Genomic DNA, 26,457 nt, shown 5'->3' on the forward strand with positions numbered 1-26,457 from the left:
ATTTATTTATTTATTCATTTATGTATTTATTTATTTTAGTCATTTATTCATTATTCATTTATTTATGTCTTCCTTTTATTATTTATTCATTTATTTATATATTTATTTATTCATTCATTCATTCATTTATATCTTCCTTTTATTTATTTATTTAATCATTCATTCATTCTTTTATGTATTTATTCATTTATTTATTCATTTAATCATTCATTCATTTATTAACATCTTCCTTTTATTCATTCATTCATTCATTCATTTTCTTTTCAGCTTAGTCCCTTTATTAATCAGGGGTCGCCACAGCGGAATGAACTGCCAATCTTCCATTTATTTATTTATTTATTTTAGTCATTTATTCATATCTTCCTTATATTTATTTATTTATTTATTAATTTATGTATTCATTCATTCATTCATTCATGTCTGCCTTTTATTATTAATTCATTTCTTTAGTGATTTATTCATTAATTCATTTATTCATATCTTCCTTTAATTTATATTTTATAATAATTATTATATTACAATATTTATATTTATTTATTTATTCATTTATTCATTTATTCATTTATTCATTCATTCATTTATTTATTATTTATTTATTTATTTATTTATTTATTCCATTGTTCATTCATTCATTCAGCACTCATTTATTTCATCATTTATTTAGTCATTTATTCAGTAATTTATTTATTTATTCAGTCATTTATTAATTTATTTGCTTGTTTGTTTATTTGCTTGTTCAACATTAAAGTTGTGTGGTGACACAGTGGTGCAGTAGGTACCGCTGCCGCCTCACAGCAAGAAGGTCTCTGGTTCGAGGCTCGGCTGGGTTAGCTGGCGTTTCTGTGTGGAGTTTGCATGTTCTCCCTGCGTTCCCGTGGGTTTCCTCTGGGTGCTGCTGTTTCCCCCACAGTCCAAAGACATGCGGTACAGGTGAGTTGGGAAGGCTAAAATTGTCTGTAGTGTATGAGTGTGAGTGAGTGCGTATGGATGTTTCCCAGAGATTGGGTTGCGGCTGGAAGGGCATCCGCAGCGTAAAACATGTGCTGGATAAGTTGGCGGCTCATTCCACTGTGATGACCATGGGTTAATAAAGAGACTAAGCCAAAAAGAAAATGAATGAATGATGAAGTTGAGTGTTATTCAGAGGAACAAAACAAAAAGAGCTTCGGCCACAGATATATGCTTATAATACTAACGTCACGGCAAAATACCAAGTGTAACATTATTCTCATGATGGATAAAAGAACAAAGCCAAACACATCTCTTGTTTAGAGCAACTTATTATTTAAAATCATTTGTTTTTAGTTTTTTTAAATGGAAGTTTATCCAAACAGAAGTGCAGAAGAAACAGTCATCACATACTGAAAAGCTGCATATAATCAGCAGAAGAGTGTTCAAAGGAGGCGCAATGGTGTGTTTTGTCGGGTGTTTTTGTGATTTAACTAGGCCTGATGGGCTTTCACACTGATTTGCAGGAGGAATGTGCAGCTCTCAGGCCTGTGTTAATGTGCAGTGACAGAAAATCAGCTCTGCACTCAAGACTTCCATCTGCTGTCGTCAATGGGGAAATGTGTTCAGTTCTGTCAGATGCTCTGCTGTGAGTTCTATGACTTCGAGTGCGTGCAACATTTGTTCGCTTGCCTTTGGATAATTAGTGTTTAGCAACAGATAAGTATAATCCACCAGAAGAGAGACTGGGAATAAATAGTGTGGGTTTACAGTATATAGTTAATGTGTTTTACTAAAGGCTTAAGATTAACTACCACATTTTATATGCAGTCATATATTTTATATATAATTAATTTAATTAGGGTTTTATTACAGTGTAGATATTTATTTATTTACTATTGGGGTCATTTTATGCTTGTAATTCAGTCAAAGTAAAGATTTGTTTTTCAAATTAATTCATTAATTAGTTTATTTATTTATTTATTTTTAATTATTTGTTTATTTATAATTACTTATTTATTTGTTTATTTTTTATTATTTTTGTATTTTAATTTTTCATTAATTAATTTATTTTTAGTTGTTATTTTTCATTTATTTATTATTATTATTTTATTCATTTATATTTATTTATTTGTTTATTTATCATTATTTATTTATTTATTTGTTTATTTTTAATTATTTGTTTAAATAATTTTTATATTTTTTCATTTCTTTATTTATTCTTTAGTTGCTTATTTTTAATTATCATTTATTTATTTATTATTATTATTTTATTTATTTGTTTAATTAATTGTTTATTTATAATAATTTATTTATTTGTTTATTTTTAATTATTTATTTTAACTATTTTGTATGTTTTTTCATTTATTTATTTTCATTGTTTATTTTTTATATAATTTATTTATTATTTTTTATTTATTTATTTATTTATTCACTCATATTTAATTATTTGTTTATTTATAATTATTTATTTATTTGTTTGTTTATTTTTATTAATAAATTTTTTTTATTTTATATTTTTTGTTCATGTGTTATTTATTTTTAAAATCATTTATTATTAATATTATTATTATTATTATTATTATTATTATTATTATTATTATTATTATATTTATTTATTAGTTTGTAATAAATATTTTTATAGCTGTTTATGTGCACTTATCAATATGGTAGATGTTTTCAAAGCTTTTTTTTTGTCAATCAGCACAAGATTAAATTGGACTAAATTGTTAAAAATTAATTTTTTTCAGAGACCTTCAATGTTTTTAAAAGTTTCTAACTCAAACTCAGCGTTAGCAAAATGTATCTACTGTGCCTACTGTATGTGGGTCAATAGTGAGACCTCATTTTCATTCATACATTTATTTTTCTTTGGCTTAGTCTCTTTATTCATCAGTGGGTGCCACAGAAGAATAAACTGCCAACTTATCCAGCATATGTTTTACACAGCAGATGCCCTTCCAGCTGCAACCCGGCACTGGGAAACACCCAAACGCACTCATTCACACTTGTACACTATAGCCAATTTACGTTAGGTTATTCAATTCACCTATAGCGCATGTCTTTGGACTATGGGGGAAACTGAAGCACCCGGAGGAAACCCACTCAAACACAGGCAGAACTCCACACAGAAATGCCAACTGATCCAGCTGGGACTCGAACCAGTGACATTCTTGCTGTGAGGTGACGGTGCTAACCACTGAGCCACCATGTCGCCCTGAGACCTCATTTTGCCATTCACAAAAATATATTTTTTATATACTTTGAAAGGATTGTAAATGCAAGTACGGTATACTTCTATGTTTCAAATGACTTTGGAAGTAAGATGTCAAAGTATGGATAAAATAATGTTCAACGTAAACAATGTGTTCATGTTAATAAATTATATACTTTTTGTGACTTAATATAAAAAAATATGTAATAATACAATTATATTGTAAATATTGAAAAATGTTTTCTTCACATGAAGATTTATTATTAGTATTAGTATTAGTAATTAATATTTTAGTGCTGCATTTATTCTTAAATGGAGACTTTTAATTTGCCTGACTGGACTTTTAGTTTAAAAATTGTTGTTACTCTGAATGAGTTTTTGTATTGTTTTTGTACTTTGCAAGTCATGATGATTTATTTTAAAATAAACAGGACATATGCTAATGTTTGAAAAAGATGAAAATTGTTTTGATGCCGGAAACCTTTTGTCTTTGAGCAGTTTATATCCCGCTTTAGCGATAAAAACTGTAAATTAATTTTAACACACAACATTGTGTTTTATTTGCAGACTAATCCCATACCGAAGGATTTATTTATTTATTTATTTATATTTCTTTTCTATTTAATTTATTTATTTACTTGTTTATTTATTTTTTACTTATTTATTTTTTTACTTTATTTGTTTATTTGTGTGTATTTATTTATTTACTTTATTTATGTTTGTTTATTTATGTGTATTTATTTATTTACTTTATTTATTTATCTTTGTTTATGTGTATTTATTTATTTACTTGTTTGTTTGTTTATTTATGCGTATGTATTTATTTATTTATTTTATTTATTTTTGTTTGTTTATTTGTTTGTATTTATTTGTTTACTTTATTTATTTATTTGTTTATTTATGTGTATTTATTTATTTACTTTATTTATTTGTTTTTTATTTATGTGTATTTATTTGTTTACTTCATTTATTTGTTTGTTTGTTTGTGTATTTATTTATTTACTTTATTTATTTGTTTTTTATTTATGTGTATTTATTTGTTTACTTTATTTATTTGTTTGTTTGTTTGTGTATTTATTTATTTACTTTATTTATTTGTTTTTTATTTATGTGTATTTATTTATTTACTTCATTTATTTAATTATTTATGTTTATTTATGTGTATTTTTATTTACTTTATTTATTTGTTTGTTTATTTATGTGTATTTATTTATTTACTTATTAATTTATTTACTTATTTACATATTTTACTTTATTTGTTTTTATTTCTGTTTGTTCATTTATGTGGATTTATTTATTTACTTTATTTATTTGTTTGTTTATTTGTGTGTATTTATTTATTTACTTCATTTATTATTTCCTTATGATTGTTTATATATGTGTATATATTTATTTATTTACTTATTTACTTTATTTACTTATGTTTGTTTATTTATGTGTATTTATTTATTTTCAAATTTTTTTGCGTATTAATTTATTAATTAAGATATTTTACTTTATTTGTTTTTACTTATGTGTGTTTATTTAGTTACTTTACCTATTTATGTTTGTTTATTTATGTGTATATATTTATTTACTTATTTACTTTATTTACTTATGTTTGTTTATTTATGTGTATTTATTTTCTTATTTATTTATGTATTAATTAATTTACCTATTAATTTAGATATTTTACTTTATTTGTTTTACTTATGTGTGTTTATTTAGTTACTTTATTTGTTTACCTATTTATGTTTATTTATGTGTATCTGTTTATTTACCTTATTCTTGTACTTATTTATTTCCTTATTTATTTTTTTACTTATATTTTTTTACTTTTTTGTTTATATATGCGTATTTATTTATTTTCTTATTAATTAATTTACTTATTTATTTTTACTTTAATTATTTGTTTTCAATTATGTGTATTTACTTATTTACTTTATTTACTTATTTGTTTTTTTTTTTACTTATTTGATTATTCATTTTTTACTTATATATTTATTTATTTTTTACTTATTTATGTCTTTACACAAGTAATTTGACCTTGCCAAAACATTTAAATATTATTATTATTGTTTTTTACATTGAACTTTTAACTTAAATTAAGCTAAAATAAAGCACAGCTCTTCCTTTTAGTATTGCTTTGGTTAGTGGTGTGTGAATATTATAGAAGATTCAAATTCAGAGCTCATTCAGAGTTTGACTCACACCTCCTGAACTCATAAAAATCAATAACTCTCTGTCTGTAACAACAACGCTTTCTCACGGAAGATGTGTGTAAAAATGTGAAAAATGTGTCTTCTTCTGACCACAGGGTGTCAGTGTGATGTTTCTCTAGTGGATTTCCCTGTCTGGTGTTCGCATAATCGAGTGTTACGTAATCTTCATCTTCAGTGCAGAGAATGCCAGAGAGCAGAGACTCCCACTCCATTCTCTACAATATATAGTCACTTGTCTTAAAGATGCATGTTATATATGTTATTTATATAAAAGATATTTAGTCTTTGATGTTGTGTGGCATGGTGCCTCAGTGGTTAGCACTGCCACCTCACAGCAAGAAGGTCACTGGTTTGAGTCCCGGATGGCCCAGTTGTCATTTCTGTGTTCTCCCCATGTTGCCGTGGGTTTCCTCCGGGTGCTCCGGTTTCCCCCCGCAGTCCAAAGACATGCGCTGTAGGTGAATTGGGTGAACTAAACTGGTCGTAGTGTTAAGAGTGTGTGAATGTGAGAGTGTGTGGGTGTTTCCCATTACTGGGTTGCAGCTGGAAGGGCATCTGCTGCGTAAAAAACATGACAAAATAGTTGGCGGTTCATTCCGCTGTGGCGATCCCTGATAATCAGGGACTAGCTGAAAGAAAATGAATGAATGAATGAATGAATGAATGAATGAATGAATGAATGTATGGTCTTTGATGTACAGTATTTGATTATGAGTTAGCCCATGAAAGATTTTGGTGTGTCATATTCAAAAGGAGAACAGACAGCTCATAAACCAGTGTTGGAGTTTAACGATAAATTCTTGATTCTGATTGGCTGGTGAACATTTTATAGGTGTGCAATTATTTTCTGATGAACATATAAGCTTAAATAGTTGCAGGTCTTGTCCACATTGCACACTAAAATTATTCATTGGATTTACTAAAAAATTTTAAGATAGCTGGTTGCAAACAGGATGGCACTGTGGCTCAGTGGTTAGCACTGTCACCTCACAGCAAGAAGGTCGCTGGTTCAAGTTCCGGCTGGGTGAGTTGGCATTTCTGTGTGAAGTTTGCATGTTCTCCCCATGTTAGCGTGGGTTTCCTCCGGGTGCTCCGGTTTCAGTCCAAAGACATGCGCTATAATTGAACTAAATTTGTCGTAGTGTATGGGTGTGTGCGTGAATGTGAGAATGTGTGAGTGTTTCCCTGTACTGGGTTGCAGCTGGAAGGGCATCCGGGGCGTAAAAGATTTGCTGGAATAGTTGGCAGTTCATTCCACTGTGGCGAGTCCTTTATTTATCAGGGATAAGCTGAAGGGAAATTAATGGTTGCAAACAATTAATTTATATGGGCTAAATTTAAACAAATTAAATTTAATGATGTTCAACTTAATTTGTTTGTTTATATTCAGCCCATATAAATTGTTAGCAACCACTTACCTTAAAAAATATTAACATATCTTTACGCCAAATGATGGTGTTATACAGTTGAAGTCAGAATTATTAGCCCCCCTGAATTATTAGCCCCCCTGATTTATTAGCCCCCCTGTTTATTTTTTTCCCCCAATTTCTGTTCAAGAATTTTTTCAACACATTTCTAAACATGATAGTTTTAATAACTCATTTCTAATAACTGATTTATTTTATCTTTGCCATGATGACAGTAAAATATATTTGACTAGATACAAGTGTCAAGACACTTCTATACAGCTTAAAGTGACATTTAAAGGCTGAACTAGGTTAATTAGGTTAACTAGGCAGGTTAGGGTAATTAGGGAAGTTATTGTATAATGATGGTTTGTTCAGTAGACTCGAAAGAAAATTTGCTTAAAGGAGATAATAATTTTGACCTTAAAATGGCTTTTAAACAATTAAAAACTGCTTTTATTCTAGCCGAAATATAACAAATAAGAATTTCTCCAGAATAAAAAATATTATCAGACATACTGTGTAAATTTCCTTGCTCTGTTTAACATAATTTGGGAAATATTTAAAAAAGAAAAAACCTCATGATAAGCCTCATGATGGCTATGTAATAAACATATAGTGGACCAATTGGGATAAAAACACATATACTGTAAAAAAAAAAAAAAAAAAACGGAATAAAATGGCAGCTGTGGTTTTCAATATTTTTTCATTGAACATGCAGTACAAATCATAAAAAAGATGTCAATTTTTATGGTAAATCCCAGTATTTTGTTAATTTATCGTGTTGCTACACCAATGTTTTCAACAAGTACTAACATCCTTAAAATTATTGTTAACCAGGTTCATTTATTCATTTTCCTTCAGCTTAGTCCCTTTATTCATCCTGGGTCACCACAGCGGAATGAACTGCTAACTTATCCAGCACATGTTTTCCACAGAGGATGCCCTTACAGCTGCAACCCTGTACTGGGAAACATCCATACACACTCATTCACACACACACTCATACACTACAACCAATTTAGTTTATTCAATTCACCTATAGTGCTTGTCTTTGGACTGTGGGGGAAACCGGAGCACCCAGAGGAAACCCACGCCAACACAAGGAGAACATGCAAACTCCACACAGAAATGCCAAACGGCCCATCCGGGACTCAAACCAGCGACCTTCTTACTGTGAAGCAACAGTGCTGACCTCATGTCGCCCAGCCATTGACATATTAGCGAAAACAAATACAGTACTATGGAAGCCAATCGCTACCAATTTCAAATATCTTTTTCAAATATGTTGTTTCAGTGTTAGAAAGTTACAGAAATACTCAGACCGGTTTGGAACAAGTGTAGGATGAGTAAACAATGACAGAATTTCATTTTTGGGTGAACTATTCCTTTTAAAATAGAGCTGTAAATTATAGACAAAATAAAATCTTTTATTTATTTTTTGGTGTTATTAAGCCACTGAATTATTTTGCATAAGAACATAAATTAGTCAATGGAAAAAATATGTTTCTTATACTCTGAAAACTACATTTTTGTTTCACCTTTCAAACCAAACTTGTGCTGGTAACGTTTATATCCTGTCTGGCAGTAGTACTTCAACAACTTGTCCTGTGAGGTTTAACCCTTATGATTCTGTGTCTTAATTTGGCAATAACGTTTTCTGTGTTTCAGCCAGCAGATGATTTTTGCTGACAAATCTTATTTTGACATCTATTTTGAGAAAATGCTTTGAATTAAAAAAAAACTCCATTTTCTTATGTTCAGGATGAAAACATCCACTGAATTAAGCTGCTGTAAAAATGCATCAGATAAATATTTTTTTCAAATTTATTTTGCATAAATCTATTAATCAACCTCAGTCCTGATCAAAACTACTAAATTCCCTAGAAAATTACGGGATTTTAACTCTTTAATTGCCAAATTTCATGACACCATATAATTATGCATTTTTGATTGTTGGTGGTTTTCCTTGTTGGGAAGAGGTAAAAATTTGTATTTTTTACTGTTGATCATCAGTTGGCACCATTAACCCTTTAGATAGGCCTGTGCAAAAAAAGCTTAATTTCTGGATTTTATATGGAGTATAACAATAAATGATACTTTAGTATAATTTGTTGTTATACTCCATATTAAATCCAGAAATAATGGATTTAATATAATATAATATAATTATATTAAAGTGTGTGAGTAAAGTATGTGAGAGTGACCTTTGCGCACTTACCTTGATGTGTGTGAGAAAATCTAAATATGCTTCTCAGCTCTCAGAACTACATGGAGTAAACAAAAACAAAGACTGTGTATTTATGCACCATCAAATGTGGTTATAATGGAAGTCAATGGGGCAAAAACAGCCACCAACAGTAAATTAGGGAGAAAAAATGAAAATGTAACAATGCATTAAAGCCAATGTTGTTACTAATCGTTCACATGTCCAAGACTGTGATAAAAGAAAAAAAATCCAGTCCACAATTACTTTTTATATTGGAAATACATCATTTTATGTGTTTTTTTTTCACCAAATCAGTGACATCATTTGTGAACTTGGCAATTAAAGAGTTCAAATCTTGTAAATTTTCTAAACAATTTAGTAGTTTTGATCAGGACTGAGGTTGATTAACAGATTTATGCAAAATAAAGTTGAAAAAAATATTTATCTGATGCAATTTTACAGCAGTTTAATTCCGTGTATGTTTTCATCCATAACATAACAAAATGGTAGTCAATTTAAACAGTGCACAAAGATTAAGAAGCAATGACTGGTCTTTTATAACTGTTCAGACACATCAAAATCAAGCAATCCAATCAAATGTGTTTTCAAAAAAGCCAACAGCAAGTGTAAATAGTGTAGCAACCAGTGAGAAATGTACTATACTAACCAGAACATTTACAGAACAACTGCATAGCAACACAATGGCAACCAGCTAAATTATTATATAACCTTTAATGTGAATAACCTTAAATTCAGTCCATTTATGACCAAATACATCCAACTGCAGAGACAACGCGTGATGTTTACTGGTCATTATCTTCACCTTTCATCTCTCCGTTCATGTCATAGGTTAATGTGGCATTATTTAGCCGTTATTGTGAGGCGATGCTTGATGTCTTGGTTTTTTGATGTGGTAATGTGATCCGATACAGACACACTTCTGAGCGGGACTTGCGCAGTTGAGCTCGGAGAGTCTTGAGATCACACCAAAGCTCAATTTCTTCAGTCACGAGTGTGTGTGAGTGTGTGTTGCTTTATTTCCATCCTCGGCGTCGTGCGTTCGCCAGCAGGTGCATTTAACGGTGAAGTGAAGCATGAGCGCGCGCTGACAGACTCCCCGTCCATCTCTGCTGGTAGTAACTTGTGTGAATCTGAAGAAGGAGATGGCAGGTGCCAAAAGAACCGAGTCGCCGTCTGAAATCGATTCGGACGTGAAGACCGAAGCCAGGAAATCTTTCGAGCACATTTGGCTCAATTCTGCGGTGCCCGTCCGGACCATGGGGTCTTTTGAGAGCGATGCTGGCCAAAGGTACCGCAGTCCCGCTTCAAACAGCATGTGTGTGTGCGTGTGTGTATGTGTCACTGTTTGATAACAAAACTGCAGCATCCTCCAGCACGCGCCACATTCACTGAGAATAACTCACAGCTGAGGCGCTAATGTCGATTTATGATTGATGAAACGACAAAATATACTGTAGTTCGTGTTTAGTGGAGCTTGCATGAGTGCATATCAGTGAATATTCGGGTTAATCACGATCCTATACGAATAATACTATATTAATCTGCCTCAAAGATTGCATGGATCCAACTATAAAATGAATAATTTAACATGACTGACACAGTGTGCTGCATCTTTCTGGAAGACCTCTAGTCATCCAGTTAGCTTTTTATTACATTTAAAGGGATGGTTCACTCAAAATATGAAAATGTACTCATTATGTATGAGTTTCCTTTTTCTTTTGAAGACAAAAGAAGATATTTTGAAGAAAGCTGGAAACCTGTAACTATTGACATCCATAGGAATACTATGGAAGTCAATGGTTACATGTTTCTATAGCTTCAAAATAGCTTCCTTTGTGTTTATTAGAAGAAAGACACCCGTAAGGGTTTGAAACAAGTAAATAATATTAGAATTTTCATTTTTGGATTAACTATCCCTATAAAACTTATTAAATAGTTTAAGTATTGATTTAATGCAGCATCCTAATGCCAAACCTCCAGCGTTCACTTTTGAGTTGCTGAACTAAACGAAACCTCAACTAATTTTCTGTGTCAGATACTTATTTGACAGTCAAATATGACGCTTTGCGCAAATTACATTGAGCCCTCATAGACAAATGAGTTACCTGTGGCTTTTTAAGAGCTGGTGAACAAGCTTCGATGTGTTTTGATTCCCACGTTTGCTCTGTGTGGTCTACATTCTGAGTTCATATTTAATCTAATACACCATATATCATACATTCTCCATGTCTCATTGTCAAATGTTATTGAATCTAACCTGGAATTGAGTAAATCTAAATCAATAAGTGGTTCAATATAACACAAAATAATAATTGTGGTCATGTAATGCTGAGGCGACATGGTGGCGCAGTGGGTAGCATGATCGCCTCACAGCAAGAAGGTCGCTGGTTCAACCCCGGCTGAGTCAGTTGACATTTCTGTGTGGAGTTAGTATGTTCTCCCCGTGTTGCCGTGGGTTTTCTCCGGGTGCTCCGAAAGACATGCACTATAGGTGAATTGAATAAGCTAAATTGGCCGTAGTGTATGTGTGTGAATGCAGAAGTGTATGGGTGTTTCCCAGTGTTGGGTTGCAGCTGGAAGGGCATCCACTATGTAAAACATATGCTGGATAAGTTCATTCCACTGTGGCGACCTCTGATTAATAGAGGGACTAAGCCGAAAAGAAAATGAATGAATGAATATTATTGTATATTCAGGATATGATTATTAAATGAAGCTGCGTTCACCTAATAAAGGTGGAATACATCATCTAAATGCATGCAAATGATATTGTCATTATGGTTTGGATAGGCAGATGAACAGTTCACAATGCTTTCTTTATTGCTGATCCACACCCAGCTCTCATCTCACCCTAGAGCTGTGTTTTCGGTGTGTGCGGAAGCTGTATGGACATAATGCACCTTTCTGCAGGGTTGGATTCATATCTATTCAATGATATCCTTTTAATGTAATGCTCTCTAACTGCCCATTCAGCCCATTGTGTACTGCCATAATGCTGCACAAAGGCACTTGTGAACGCAGTTGAGCTGAATATGAGAGATGAGCAAAGGGAGAGCTGTTGAGTTGTGTAAAATATATTTTTTAATTGTGTTTCTCAATAATCATGTATTATGGGTGGTAAGCGGCTTGTTATAGTTATTATTAATGGTAAGAACTTTAATAACTATTTTATAAAGTCTCAGTGTATGTAGACATTTGGGATGCAGATGCTGAAGTTGAAGTGGAAACAGTACAAATATGTTAAAAAATCTTTTAATTAATCTATTTAACACTATATACACTGTAAAAAAATATCCATAAATTTGCAGTGTTCCGTATTTTGTGATTCGTGTTGTTATTTTGTATTTTTCCTCATTTCTTAATGCTTTTGAATTGTAAAAATTAATTGTTTCTTCGGTGCACCGCGATGCAGCGGACTATTCGGTATCGGTTCAGTAACACTGCGTGATGCTATCATGTCAATATGGAGCAAAATCTCTCAGGAATATTTCCAGTACCTTGTTGAATCTGTGCCACAAAGGATTAAGGCAGTCCTGAAGGCAAAAGAGGGTCCAACCCAGTACTAGTAAGGTGTACCTAATAAAGTGGCCGGTGAGTGTAATATCCCTGCCTCCAAAAAAATGACTGGAAAAACAGTATATGTTTTAATGTACAACAACTTAATTAAGAAATCTAAAGGAAAAAAGGTGCATTTGAGGACTGTATACCCCAATAAATAACATTAGAAATCTGCCATGCACTCAGTCATGAGTGTGTAGCATGACAGAAGTGATCTAGCTTAACTTAGCTGCAAAAGTTAGCTTTGGCACAATATTGATCTCAATGGAGCTGCAGCTTGCATGCGCAGGACTCGCAGAAAATGGTTTGTTGGCTAGCATGGGTTAATTCTCACACTTTCATTTTATTTATAGCTCCTAACAGGCTGTGTGTTTGTGAGGAATAATTACCTCCTTGTAAGTTGGTGTGCAGTTCAAGAAAAAGTATATAATGTAATGTGATGTAATGCAACTATTCTACTTTATTTCTTGTATGGTGGTGATTTTAGATTATCGTGAAATATCCTGGAAGACCACAAGGTCAGAGATATATACAGTTGTATTAAAAAAATAATTAAAATTGGAATTCAAGTTTTAATTTACCCTACTCTATCTTATTTAAGTATTGTGAATGTGATATATCTTCCAAATTTAAGATAAAAATGTTGTCATTTAAATCATTGTTTATGCCTAGAATAACAAAAAGATGCAGCTTTTTTCAAACTGGCTCATTAATTCAAGAAGAAAGCAACCACCAGTTTTGGACACGTTCCTTTTAAAGGTGCTGTATGTAAGCTTTTGGCTCTTCTAAAGCATAGAAATACCATAATATGTTTGCAGATATTTAAGAAACATGCTAAGTGAACGTTCTTGTTTATCTGAAAAACAATGCTGAAGTCAGATATTCTGCTTTGAAAATGTGTTTTACGTGCCAGAACGTCTGTCTTTGTTTTGGTCATTTAACCTGGCCACTGCCAGTTTAGCCAGTTATATTTCAGCACACCGGGTTGTCTTGATGGAAAACCGCATATTTTATTCATTCATTCAGAAAGGCTCTCAAAGCATGTGTCCGTGACTGAAATGCGACCTCCGGTGGACAGTAGCAGACTCCGAAATGAGAAGCAGATTCAGAGTTCCACAAGAGGTTATTAATTAGTAAATAATACATGATGAGATTTGCAGTGATGAGCAATTTGGCACCAGATAAAACACGACAGAAATTTAAATACTGCTTTTCAGAAGCACAGAATAGTGCACTCACTTATGAAATGGTAATGTTTATAATTTAGTTAATACATGTTACGTCCTTTTAGATGTTAATATTAAATTAAGGCTGTTTGACATAACATATAATAGTTGAGTGTGTGTGTAACAAATGGAGGGAGAAAGAAACGACTTAAGAACCAAATATCACTGCAATTGTTTAATGCCCATACTTCCAGTGAAACCAGTGAAAAGATATTATACAGTGAAAGAAAAATATTTACAATAAATAAATGATTAATTACCTGGGGGGAGAGGAAGTAGTTAGATGTGCTTAAATCAAAGAAATAAATATAACAAAACTTAGTAACTGTTTTCAACAAACTAAACTAAATATGAAAAGAAAAGCATGAAAAGAAACATCTTCAACGTACCAAACGTCTTAACTAAACTACTCTAACTAAAAACAAAACATACACAAAGCAGCACATTGTCCTGAACCTAGTGAACTAATACAAAAGATAAATCTCGGTGTTGTATATGTATATCGCGTGACTTACTCACTCCTACAATCTCTCCGAGCTATCACTCAAATACATCAATCAGTTAACTGGACAAGTTAACAAAAACCCATTGCACTTTCAGATCTCAAAACTTCAGACAAGAGAATTAAACACAAGCAAAACACATTCTCTCCGATTAGCCCTCGCAAGAGAGACTGTCCTCACAGAGACCCCACAGAAAGAGTATGAGCGAGAGATGGAAAGAGATAGAGAGAAAGATGGAGATCGCCATTGCAGTTTGGGCTCGGCTTTTAAACTCTACACCGACCAGCGTTTGGTGGCGGAAACCCAGCGTCAGCGGCCAACGTCATCAGCACGAAATGCAGATCCTCCAATGCCGTTCGTACCTGTAACACACGCATGAAACGACACACCCACATAAAAAACAAACGCACACACATATCCAGAATACGTTCTGCAAGCGAACGTAACAATACATGTTAAACATTATTAAATGTAGATGCTGAATCACTGATATGTGTTCAACATATCACATTCAAACAGTTTATTTTATTTTCAAGATGTGAGGTCAACTATCTGCTGGTGCTTTCAGTAGTATGGCAATACATGACATGTAACAACTTACATTGTTAGCATTTAACACTGAATAAAGCACATGAGGTGTAGAGGTAATCATTGTCAGTGTATCCTGTTGTTCAACTGCAAGAAATAGTAGCTGTTTCTAATGTCAATTTGAGGTGTTGCTTTGGACAAAAACTCCTTTTAATATGGAAAATATTCCTTCAATCGCGGGTCGTTGCTAATATATAGAGCACAGTTAAAATCAGCCTTCTTGGTCCTCAATCTGGCAACCTTCACCTTTGTTTTGATACAGGAATGCAATACCTAGTTCAGCCACTAGGTGTCTTACATACTGCACCTTTAAAAGAGTAATAAGTTATAGTTACTAGTTACCTCTCACAGAAAGTAACTGCGTTAGTAACTGAGTTACATAATTAAAAAAGTAACTAATTACCAGGGAAAGTAACTACTGTGTTACTTAAAAAATCGAAATAAATATAAAACATTGTACACTTAATCTATTTTGATGTTGTTGTGGGACAATATGAGAGACAACCATCAAATTCAACATAAATATTATTATAAATATTATAATTATAGTTGCACAATAAAACACAATAGATGGTTTAGAACTTTAAGTATTTATTGCACAGACTACAACTCACAAGGCTTGTCAACAAACAAGTCTAAATATAAATTCTTCTTCTTAAGAAATGTACTAAAAATAAAACAAGAATGCCTTTCACCTCAACGAGGGAAAAGTAGTGCTGATATTTCCAGTTTGCAAACGCTACCTTTGAACTTGTTGGATTTGACATCGTTCTGACTCCTAGTCGTTGGTGTGTTCTTGTGTGTGAACACCCGCTCTACTCTGCCTCTGATTGGTAAATGATGGAAATGTAACCTATCTAAGCCAATCATAACGTTTTCAGTTACACCACGTTCACAGACACACCAATCATCATCACTGGTTGGTTATGTGTCCCGCCCAGCCCCATACACACACACACACCCACCCCAGAGAAAGTGAGGTCCTATGGCTGAGAGAGATGCTGCTCGCATGAAAACCGCTTCAAATGTTTTCAATTATAGTAACACACATTTTATTGTCAGTAAAGGTAATGGCATTGTAAACAGTAATTCATTTGATTACTCGTTACTGAAAAAAGTATTGCCGTTAGTAATGCCGTTTATTTATAGCACCGTTATTCCCATCTCTATTCCCATCTCTGCTGAGCATTAACAGATCCTTTGTATAATCAGCACTTGTTGTGTGTATTGCCTGTCCTTGTTGAATCGCTGATCGCCTCCTCAATTATAAGTCGCTTTGGACAAAAGCCTCCGCTAATTGACCAAATATAAGTGTGAAAATGAAGACTTTTAATTTCAGACGTCTGTTTTGAAGTCTAAAGTCATAAACCTGAGAGCCTCTAGAGGCAAACGCTTCATAGGTTTTGGTGGCTATCACTGTTGCATTAGCATTTACTGGCCGTAAAATTGACATATGATGTTAATGTAACATCCTTTGAGACCTCCAGGGCTTGAAAGGAGGAAACGTCAATCTGTCTCTCTATTGATCTGCTCTGTGGATGCCTTAACAACACTATATAATGGGCTTTCTTAGTGTTAGTTGCTAAGGGCAGGATATAAATAGGGCACAGTCTTATAAAGTAGCCGAGCATGAATGGGAATGTTAATTACTGTCTTTCTTACCATCGTCATGTACAGCAATTACAGAAAAGTTTTCATTTGACAACATATTCAGGTAATTCTAGGTCATGCAGTGTGTTGTCATTCAAATGATAACATCAAAGTGAACAAGCCTCCCACTCATTTTAGCGCTGACTGGAGGTTTAAAACATTTCAGCCAACTACATTTGCATATCCTGATATGACATCTTATTCTGACTAACTTTCAAGAACGTTCAGTCCTAAAGGCAGAAAAAAAAAGAGTAAAAGAAAATTCAGTTTTTTTTGTACTTGATTCAAACGTGAGTTTTCTTTAACTGTTGAACATAAAAGAAGATATTTTGAAGAATGTTGAAACTAGTAGGCATTGACTTTTTTATATATACAGTTGAAGTCAGAATTATTAGCCCCCTTTGAATTTTTTTTTCTTTTTTAAAATTTCCCAAATGATGTTTAACAGAGCAAGGTTATTTTCACAGCATGTCTGATTATTTGTTATATCTTATTTGTTTTATTTCTGTTAGAATAAAAGCAGTTTTTCATTTTTTAAAAACCATTTTAAGGACAATATTATTAATCTCTTTAAGCTATAGATTTTTTCGATAGTCTACCGAACAAACCATCGTGATACAATAACTTGCCCAGCACTGAAGCTAAATCTGGAGCTTATCTAACAAAATAACTCATGATAACGGTCCAAAAACTAGTACACCCAAATTTATATGTTACAGAAAAATATTAAATTCAAATTTAAAAAAGAGGAAAAATCAAGAGAAGCAAAAAAAATACATAAATTGTTGAAATTTTGTAGGTTGTAATTTATTTTTTGCAATATTTTGCTATTATCTTTTAATTTCTAAATATGTTCGGTGACTAAAATATTATTTTAATAAATATATTTGTTCAATAAATCTGTTTTGTTTAGATGCACCAAAATACTTTGCCTATATTCACTGAGAAATGGATAAAAATATTCATTTTCAAAATGGGGTGTACTCAATTATGCTGAGCACTGTATATCAAATTACATTACAACAGCTCTCTCCTATCAGTCCTTACTTCAGACTTCCATCCAGTAGCTCTGAGTTAGTCAAAGGGGCATGAGTGATATCTTGCTGAGTGAAAGTGAAACTGCTGAAAAATACAAAAATGGAAAATGACATGATTTTTTTAAGAGTTCAATTTGTGGAAAGGAGTTTGATTTCTCATGTGAAATTGAACAGGGGAGAAATTAATCATTTACAGAATAAAATTAATTTAAAAAGAATTAAAATTCAATTCATTACCATTGTTTTTAAACCTAAATTGTTTAACATTGTGTATGTATTTTTCCATTTTCCATATTTATATTTTAGTAAATAGTTTGCTAATATTTAAAATTATATACAGTATAAAAACACTATTTTCCATACACAAATTAGCTAAATATTTTGCTGTATTTACGTGTCCTTTACTGCATAAAATTTATTAAACTTTAACTTTGCTTTTTATATATGAAGCACTTCATTTAGATTAATTAGTATTATACATTCGACAGACAAATCTGTACTTTGAACATATTGGGAAAACGTCAGTACAGTGTGACCGCACACACACACACACACACACATATATATATATATATATATATATATATATATATATATATATATATATATATATATATATATATATATATAGTTACCATCTAGTTGGTTCCATCATGTATCTCAATACATTATACATATCTTAAACGTTATACATTTGTATCTCAAGCAAGGAAGAAATCAGCTAACCATTGAAGTGTAGCATTTCTGTTGATTTAATAAAAGAAAAGTCACATTCAGTCATTCAAATGAATTTATGGTTAAGTAGTATACATTATACATAGTATAATAGTATATAGGGGTGGCACGGTAGCTCAGTGGTTAGTAAGAAGGTTGCTGGTTCGAGTCCCAGCTGGGCCAATTAGCATTTCTATGTGGAGTTTGCATGTTCTCTCCTTGTTGACGTGGGTTTCGTCTGGGTGCTCCTGTTTCCCCCACAGTCTAAAGACATCCGCTATAGGTGAATAGAGTAAACTAAATTGGCAGTAGTGTGTGGGTGTGTATGAGTGTTTCCCAGTACTTGGCTGCGGCTGGAATGGCATCCGCTGCGCAAAACATATGCTGGAATAGCTGGCGGTTCATTCCGCTGTGGCGATCTCTGATAAATCAGAGACTAAGCCGAAGGAAAATGAATGAATTTATAGTAGTGTATTATAGTAGTATAAGTGTCACTAACACCAAAGGAAAGAACTATATAGACCATTTTGAGCGATATAAACAATAACAATGGTCCTAACTTATTTCCTGGTTTACAATTTTAATTTTCATAGCTTCGTGAATCCCAAAAAATGTACATACACTATTAATAAATAATGTTATGACAGCAGTTTAAACGTTAAGTTATGATTGAATTGACTTTTGTAACAGTTATGAAATAGTTTGACACAAGAAGAAAATTGAAATAGTCTATAGTTTTGAAAATGGTTCGATTTCTATACACTCAAAAAACTGCTTGTTCAAACTGCCTGTTTAAAAATAAGCTGACGCATTACAATTCTTAAGATTTTTTGGGGACAACTTATTTGTTTTATGTCCAATCTACGTAAATGCTTAAGTTAACTTAATCGATTTGTGTTAGGACAACATAAATGGATTAAGCGGAACTGCATTTTTTACTGTGTAACAATGGAACAACTTAATTTGAAGCACAACAGTTTTTCCAAGCTGATGAGCAGTAAAAGCACTGAATGCCTATTAGTAACCGCTGTAAAGAAATCAATGAGAAGACCCGCAGAGCTTCATTGTCTATTGGTGTAGGCTCTAATGGTTATCATTACTCTTATTTTATGGCTGTTGGTGTAAATAGGCCTTGATAGAATGTACAGTAAATAACTTATTTTATTTTATGTGCTAATGAAAAAATTCTTGCTGCTTAACCTCAATCTATTTGTATGATCATTTAACAAACCATTTTGATGACAACTGAATTTTCTGATAAAAATTTGGATTTAAAATACAACAACCCAAGCAAGCAAGCACGTAAATGAACAAATAAAACTTTAAATAAATAATTTAATTAAATAAACCTTTATTTTATTTTATTTTATTTTATTTGGGATTATGATACCAAGCAAGCAAATAAATGAATAAATAAATGATTAAATAAATAATTACATTAAATAAACCTTTATTTTATTTTTTATTTATGTTTTTTTTTTTTGCACAGTTTGGCCAGATTTTTGAGCGTATATATTAAATGTGTGATAACTCAATTGTATGATAATGATACCAAGCAAGCAAATCAATTAATAAATAAATGATTAAATACAGTAATTAGTATAATTTAATTTAATAAACTTTTATTAGTTTATTTTATTTATGTATTTATATATATATTTTTTTTTTAATTTAATTATTTTATTTTATTTTTTATTTTTTTATTTTTTTGCACAGTTTGGCCAGAATTTTGAGAGTATATATTAAATGTGTTAAACCTCAACTGTCTGATTTATGATACCTGCACTTCCCATTTCCACAATCTGACTTGCAATACGCCTGTGCTCCCTGAATTTGCCTTATTCCTATATTGAAAGGATAAAATATCAGCACCTTTTATAGTAACTAATGCAAATGACACAATTAGCCGCCTTGCTTTCACAACTCCAAACAACCCAAAGATGCATAAAAGATCCGAATGATCCACAGTGACTTGATTTCAAAGTTACTTTTAGACCACTTCATGACATGTTTTGGTTGTACCCAAAGGACATTTCTCTGACCTGTCAGCTCTTTGTATTTCTTAGTTCGGCACTTAGAGAGTAGACAGCAAAGCGTGATCATGGTCAGCTCTTTTTTATTTTTTAAAGGGCACCTATGATAATAATCAACTTTTGTAAGCTGTTTGGACAGATCTGTGTGTAGGGATAGTGTGTCAACAGTCATATTAGTATAATATAAACCCAATAATTCTCTCTTTTTTTTTTTTTACTTTCCTGACGTTAAAATAGGATCTTAATCCCAGTGATTTTGAGGTCCACTGCTACCTGATGTATGAGTGCGGTTTCCCCGCCCACTGAATTGATTGACCGGCGCCATGTTTCTATAATACATTTATACACATGTCCACAAAACATTTTGTTAGCAAATAAACTGAGATTGAAATATTTGTTACAGCTCTCTGTGGTTTTTACAAGTTTTATAAGTTTAAAACAATTTTAAAACAGAGCATGTTTGTAATAAAGAAAGTAAATTGGCTATGTAATTCTTAACCGCTATATTCACCACGGCCGCATGGTGTCAGTAAATGTCAGCTTCATTCTTGTCTGTTTCTATCACTGACTGCTGTTTATCTGACGTAATGCATGATGAGAAGCAGACACTAACGTGGGAATGGTGGGTGGGTAGAAGCAGCTCATTTACATTTAAAGCCACTGGCTACAAAAACAGCTACAATCTATTCAGACACCAAAATGAGCAGATTCTGGAGGCTATAATAAATGATCTGATGGGCATTTTGAGCTGAAACTTTAAAGACACAGTCTGGAGACACCAAAGGCTTATTTTACATCTTGTGAAAGGGGTAAAATAGGTGCCCTTTAAAGATCACTCAGCAGTCGAGAGCTGGTAGTTTGTCCTTCATGCCTTTCGATAACACAGATGACTTGTTTTTGTGTGAAATGTTTCATAAATTTATTCCAAGCTGCTAAATGAGAAACCCATGCAGGCAAAACTCATTGTGTTTTATTCAAAAGCAATATCTGAGCAGTCTGATTCATTTTAGTTTGACAGTAGGAAATATATCACATTTTATTCATACTGAGTTGGTACACAGAGTCAGCAATTTCTCGAAAATGAGTGTATTGTGAGCCAAAACAAATGAAGGGATTGACACCGGTTGACATAATGACAATGTTATGTGAATCACATCTGTGATTTGTGCATCAATACAGTTGAAGTCCAAATTACTAGCCCTCCTGTGAATTATTTTTCAAATATTTCCCAAATGATGTTTAAAAGAGCAAGGAATTTTTCCACTGTATTTCCTAAAATATTTTTTCTTCTAAAGAAAGTCGTATTTGGTTTATTTCGGCTTTTTAATTTTCTAAAAACTATTTTAATGTCAGTATTATTAGCCCCCTTAAGCAACATTTGGTTCAATTGTCTACAAAACAAACCATCGTTATACAATAACTTGCCTAATTACCCTAACTTACCTAGTAAACCTAACCTATTTAAGCCTTTAAATGTCACTTTAAGCTGTATACTAGTATCTTGAAAACTATCTAGTCAAATATTATTTACTGTCATCATGACAAAGATAAAATAAATCAGTTATTAAAAATTTGTTATTAAAATGATCATGTTTAGCGATGTGTTGAAGAGGGCTAATAATTCAGGAGGGCTAATAATTCAAAAGGGATAATAATTCTGACTTCAACTGTATATCAACAACTCCCTTTCTGAGATTAACATAGATCAGCTTTGTAAGTTAGAGCTTTGGAGCATCTCCCGGTGAGAGTGAATGTTTCAGAGGCTGCTGTGAAATGCTGTGGTGCAGTGCAGGGTTTGTTTTTGTACTATATGTAGGTGTAGCTTTAGACAAGCGAAAAATCATCCAGTCCGACAGCAGGGATTTAGTGGTCTGAAATCAGGGCCGAGCAGACCATGTTCCTTACTTGTACACTTTGTTTCATAAGCCTAAACAGGTTCATTGTGTAAGTAAATGTGATGTTTATAAACAAATTTTGGGAGGTGTATGTGCAGATGTTTTGACTAGGCTAATTCATTGTCGACAATCAATCAGCTTAAGACCAAATTCCTATAAATAACCAAGCATGTGCTACTTTCCATATTCTCTTGACTTTTAACATCCCTCCGCCACCCCAGCTCCACACCTTTAAACCCCATTCCTACTTAAATCAAAGCGGGGGAGCCCTATCAATCTCACCTTCCTGACAAAGGGATTAACACGAGTTAAGGCTTTATACTTCTGCGGGGAGTGATTGCCGTGACCCACGACGTCACAGGTGTTTGTTTTTTTCTGATTTGTACCTTAATGTAGAAGTAGCTAAAACTCACTCATTCAGACGCGGGAACCGGCGGACGTGTAACAACTTTAATAATAAGGTAAACACAAAACAAAAGTTTCCATCTGGAGCTCCTTCATGAGACTCGACACTTGTAAACACTCGCTCCATCGGGCTCGCGGCTATCAGCACCACCCACACTCGTCACCATGATCAATCCGTCGACCAATCACAGAGCTTGCGCTACACGTCGTTACAGCATGTAGCTACATTTTTTGAGAGGTGCGCATCAACTTTGACTTCTTGAGCCATTTAAATTGCCCTGCTGTACTTCAAAGAAAAATTGTATACCATCAATATACCAACCATTCTGCTTTGTATTCTAGCAATAAACAATTCATGCTAAAGTTAACTTATATTTCTCATACATTTATTCGTTTAAAGATTATGCTGGACTGCAGGGTGTCCAAGTCTACTCTTGCAAGGCCAGTGTACTTTTATTTTATCACACTTGCTTGGAAGATTGTGAGTCTTAAGACCTTTAGGTTGGAGCTAAACACAGCAGGACAGAGTTTGTACACCCCTACTGTAACCTATATTTTGAAGCAATGCTTAGTGTTGGGTTGAGAGGTAGGAGTGGGATTAGTGGCTGAAAACATCAATTTATTGGTACTTTTTTTTTTTACCAGCCAGTGCCAACAGCGTCATGCCCCTAAGGATATTTGTTGTGCATTTATCTGAACATACACTGTTATGCAAAGGACAGAGACTATATTAAAATAATATCTATTGTTTGTTGTTTTTGTTATAAGCCTGAAATTATTCTTACCCCTGGCAAAAAACCCTGGTCTTTAAGTTAAATTTTATTCGACCAGCATGTTTTTATTATTATTATTATTATTATTATTATTATTATTATTATTATTATTATTATTATTATTATTATTATTATTATTATTATTATTATCCAAATGATAATAAGACAATGTACAAGAGGCAAAAAAATAAAAACATTTCTCAGCTTTTTTTTCTTAAATGTGGCATGTCCAAAATTATTCATACCCTTCTTAATAATCAATAGAAAATACTTTATTGGCTATTACAGAAATTAAACTCTTCCTATAATTGCTGACCAGCTTTTTGCATGGTATTACTTCACTGCTATTTTTGCCCATTGAAATTTAGCGATGAGCTCCAACCCTTTCAGAATGGAGGGTCTCATTCCCATCACCCTGATCTTAAGTTCCACAGATTCTCGATTGGGTTTAAGTCAGGACTCTGGCAATGCCGCTATTTGTTCAAGGGTAAATAAAAGCTAAGAAATATATATTTTTTCCACACATTGTCAATTGGATTTAAGTCAGGACACTGGCTATGCCACTGTTTGTTCAAAGGTAAGTAAAAGCTGAGAAATATATATCTTTTCCACACATTGTCAATTGGATTTAAGTCAGGACACTGGCTATGCCACTATTTGTTCAAAGGTAAGTAAAAGCTGAGAAATATTTTTTTTCCACACATTGTCAATTGGATTTAAGTCAGGACACTGGCTATGCCACTGTTTGTTCAAGGGTAAGTAAAAGCTGAGAAATATATATCTTTTCCACACATTGTCAATTGGATTTAAGTCAGGACACTGGCTATGCCACTATTTGTTCAAAGGTAAGTAAAAGCTGAGAAATATTTTTTTTCCACACATTGTCAATTGGATTTAAGTCAGGACACTGGCTATGCCACTATTTGTTCAAATGTAAGTAAAAGCTGAGAAAATATATTTTTTTCTCACAGATTTTCAAATGGGTTTAAGTCAGGACACTAGCTATGCCACTATTAGTTCAAAGGTAAATAAAAGCTGAGAAATATATTTTCTTCTACAGATTCTCAATTGGATTTAAGTCAGGACACTGGCTATGCCACTATTTGTTGATAGGTAAATAAAAAAGCTGAGATAATAATTTTTTTTCCACAATGATGACTTTTGTACATCGTCTTATTATCTTTCGGGAGAAGCCTGTGTCATTTATGGTCAAAAAAAAAAAACTTGCTGGTTGAATAAAACGTTAACTTATACTTAAAACTTTAAGTTGGAATTTGCCAGGGGTATAAATAATTTTGGTATTAACTGTGTATATATACAGCATATTTTAATGTTGGTAATGTTAGTTACAAAAGGTAATATATTTTGAAAGGAAAAAAAAAGATTTTGTAAATGATTTTGAATGGAAAAAGCTGATTTTTTTTAGTCAGACTACAGTAGATGAGATTCATAATGATGATCAAAACCTAGGTCGAATACATAATCGATCAAAGACTGCACCACCATGTACCACTTTGTGAGATCAACATTTTGTTTGGTAATGTTATGCATTGATATATTTTGTTAGGTTAAATGTGCATAATAAATCCTTCTGCCTGCTTGTTTTTGAATGGGGAGGTCCTTTATCATTTTGGGGATGCATACTATATGAACATGCCTATCAATGGCAGTGAAATAATGTTTAATACATTAAGCTGACAGTTAGTGTATTATATTGATTGTTTGCTTAGAAAAATTCTTTTGTTGTCCAAATGTCCCCATAAGTACAGCAGTATCAGTGTTTATAAATCACAGAACGAAGAATGCTGAAAATGTAAAAATGAAGAATGTTTCGTTTTTGGGTAGAGTTTAGGGGTAGGGGATAGAATATACAGATTGTAGAGTATGAAAAAACAGTGTGTGTGTAGCACCACAGCATTAAAGGGATAGTTCACCCAAAAATGAAAATTACCATATCATTTATTTGCTCTTATGTGGTTTTAAAGCTTTTATGAGCTTCTTTCTTCTGTTGAACAGAAATGAAGGTGTTTTGAAGAATGCTGGTTGCTGGTACCCATTGACTTCCATAGTTCAGCGGTGTCAGCTAACAGCATTCTTCAAAATATCTTCTTTTGTGTTCAACAGAAGAAAGAAACAGGCTTTAAAAGAAGGCATAGTTGTAATTTTTGAGTGAATTATTCCTTTAAATGAATCAGCTTGATCTTGAAACGTTATTTCTGTATCTAATTTTACCTCTATCAAAGTGTACATGTTGTGACTATTTGGAACAAAGTGTTAGACGTGCTTTTTGGATAATGGTTGTGTGAAGCTTTATAAAGATGTCCCAGATGTTACTGGGATTTACAGTAGATGATAATGTGGTAACTGTGAACACAAGTGTTGTATTGCGCTAAAAATCTACCAGACTCACAGCAATCAGTATAATGGGAGTGTGTTTGTTGGGATAGTGCTGTGGTTCTTTTGTTTTGGGAAGATTGCTAAAATCAATCCTACACTTTTGTTCTGTTCTCAAACCGCACTGTATGTGGCTCCTTAATTTGATCGGCCGGCTGGCTGCTATCTGATTTTCTGGAGATGTTAGTGGAATCAGTTCCCTTTAGAATAAAGTGCTCGTTTTGAGTTTTGACAGATTCTTGGACGAGGCGGCGGCACAAGGAGTTTTAGCCAATTATTTGGTCTCAGGAATCCATACAGCTGAGACCGCTGCTTTAACAGTCCTTGTTAATTTGCTGCCGTGATGAATGTAAACCCGTAACTTCAGAACAGATGCTTTACTCCATTTTCGAGCCATTACAGGATAGTTTAGAGCGTAATTCTCATCAATTACTCACCATCGTGTTCTACTAATCCTCAATTACTTTATATCTTCTGTGGAAAACAGAACATTATTGACTGCTTTTTTTTTATAGGTAATGAAAGTGAATGACGGCTGGGATGGTCACTGACAGAGGCCATCATAAAATGCTTAGATTGGAGAACATGGTGTGTTCATTCATTTATTTTCCTTTGGCTTAGTCCCTGGTTTTCAGGGGTCACCACAGCTGAATGAACCTCCAGCTATTCTGGCATATGTTT

At 32.8% G+C, this 26,457-nt stretch overlaps 1 protein-coding gene across 5 annotated transcripts in view; it reads left to right on the forward strand.

Annotated features, from left to right (window-relative positions):
* The window catches only part of kcnt1b (potassium sodium-activated channel subfamily T member 1b), a 166,607-nt gene that overhangs the window by 30,922 nt on the left and 109,228 nt on the right, over positions 1 to 26,457 (forward strand). Inside the window, exon 1 of one of the 5 annotated variants that reach the window (XM_056458740.1) lies at positions 9,939 to 10,288. The exons of the other annotated variants lie outside the window; for them this stretch is intronic. Within the exon in view, the coding sequence (XP_056314715.1) occupies positions 10,143 to 10,288 (146 nt within the window). The 5' untranslated portion in view covers positions 9,939 to 10,142. Of the gene's footprint in view, positions 1 to 9,938; positions 10,289 to 26,457 lie in introns of those variants that run through there. 5 annotated transcript variants of the gene reach the window in all.

The sequence above is a fragment of the Danio aesculapii genome, chromosome 5 (genome assembly GCF_903798145.1).
Source record: "Danio aesculapii chromosome 5, fDanAes4.1, whole genome shotgun sequence".
NCBI classification, from domain to species: domain Eukaryota; kingdom Metazoa; phylum Chordata; class Actinopteri; order Cypriniformes; family Danionidae; genus Danio; species Danio aesculapii.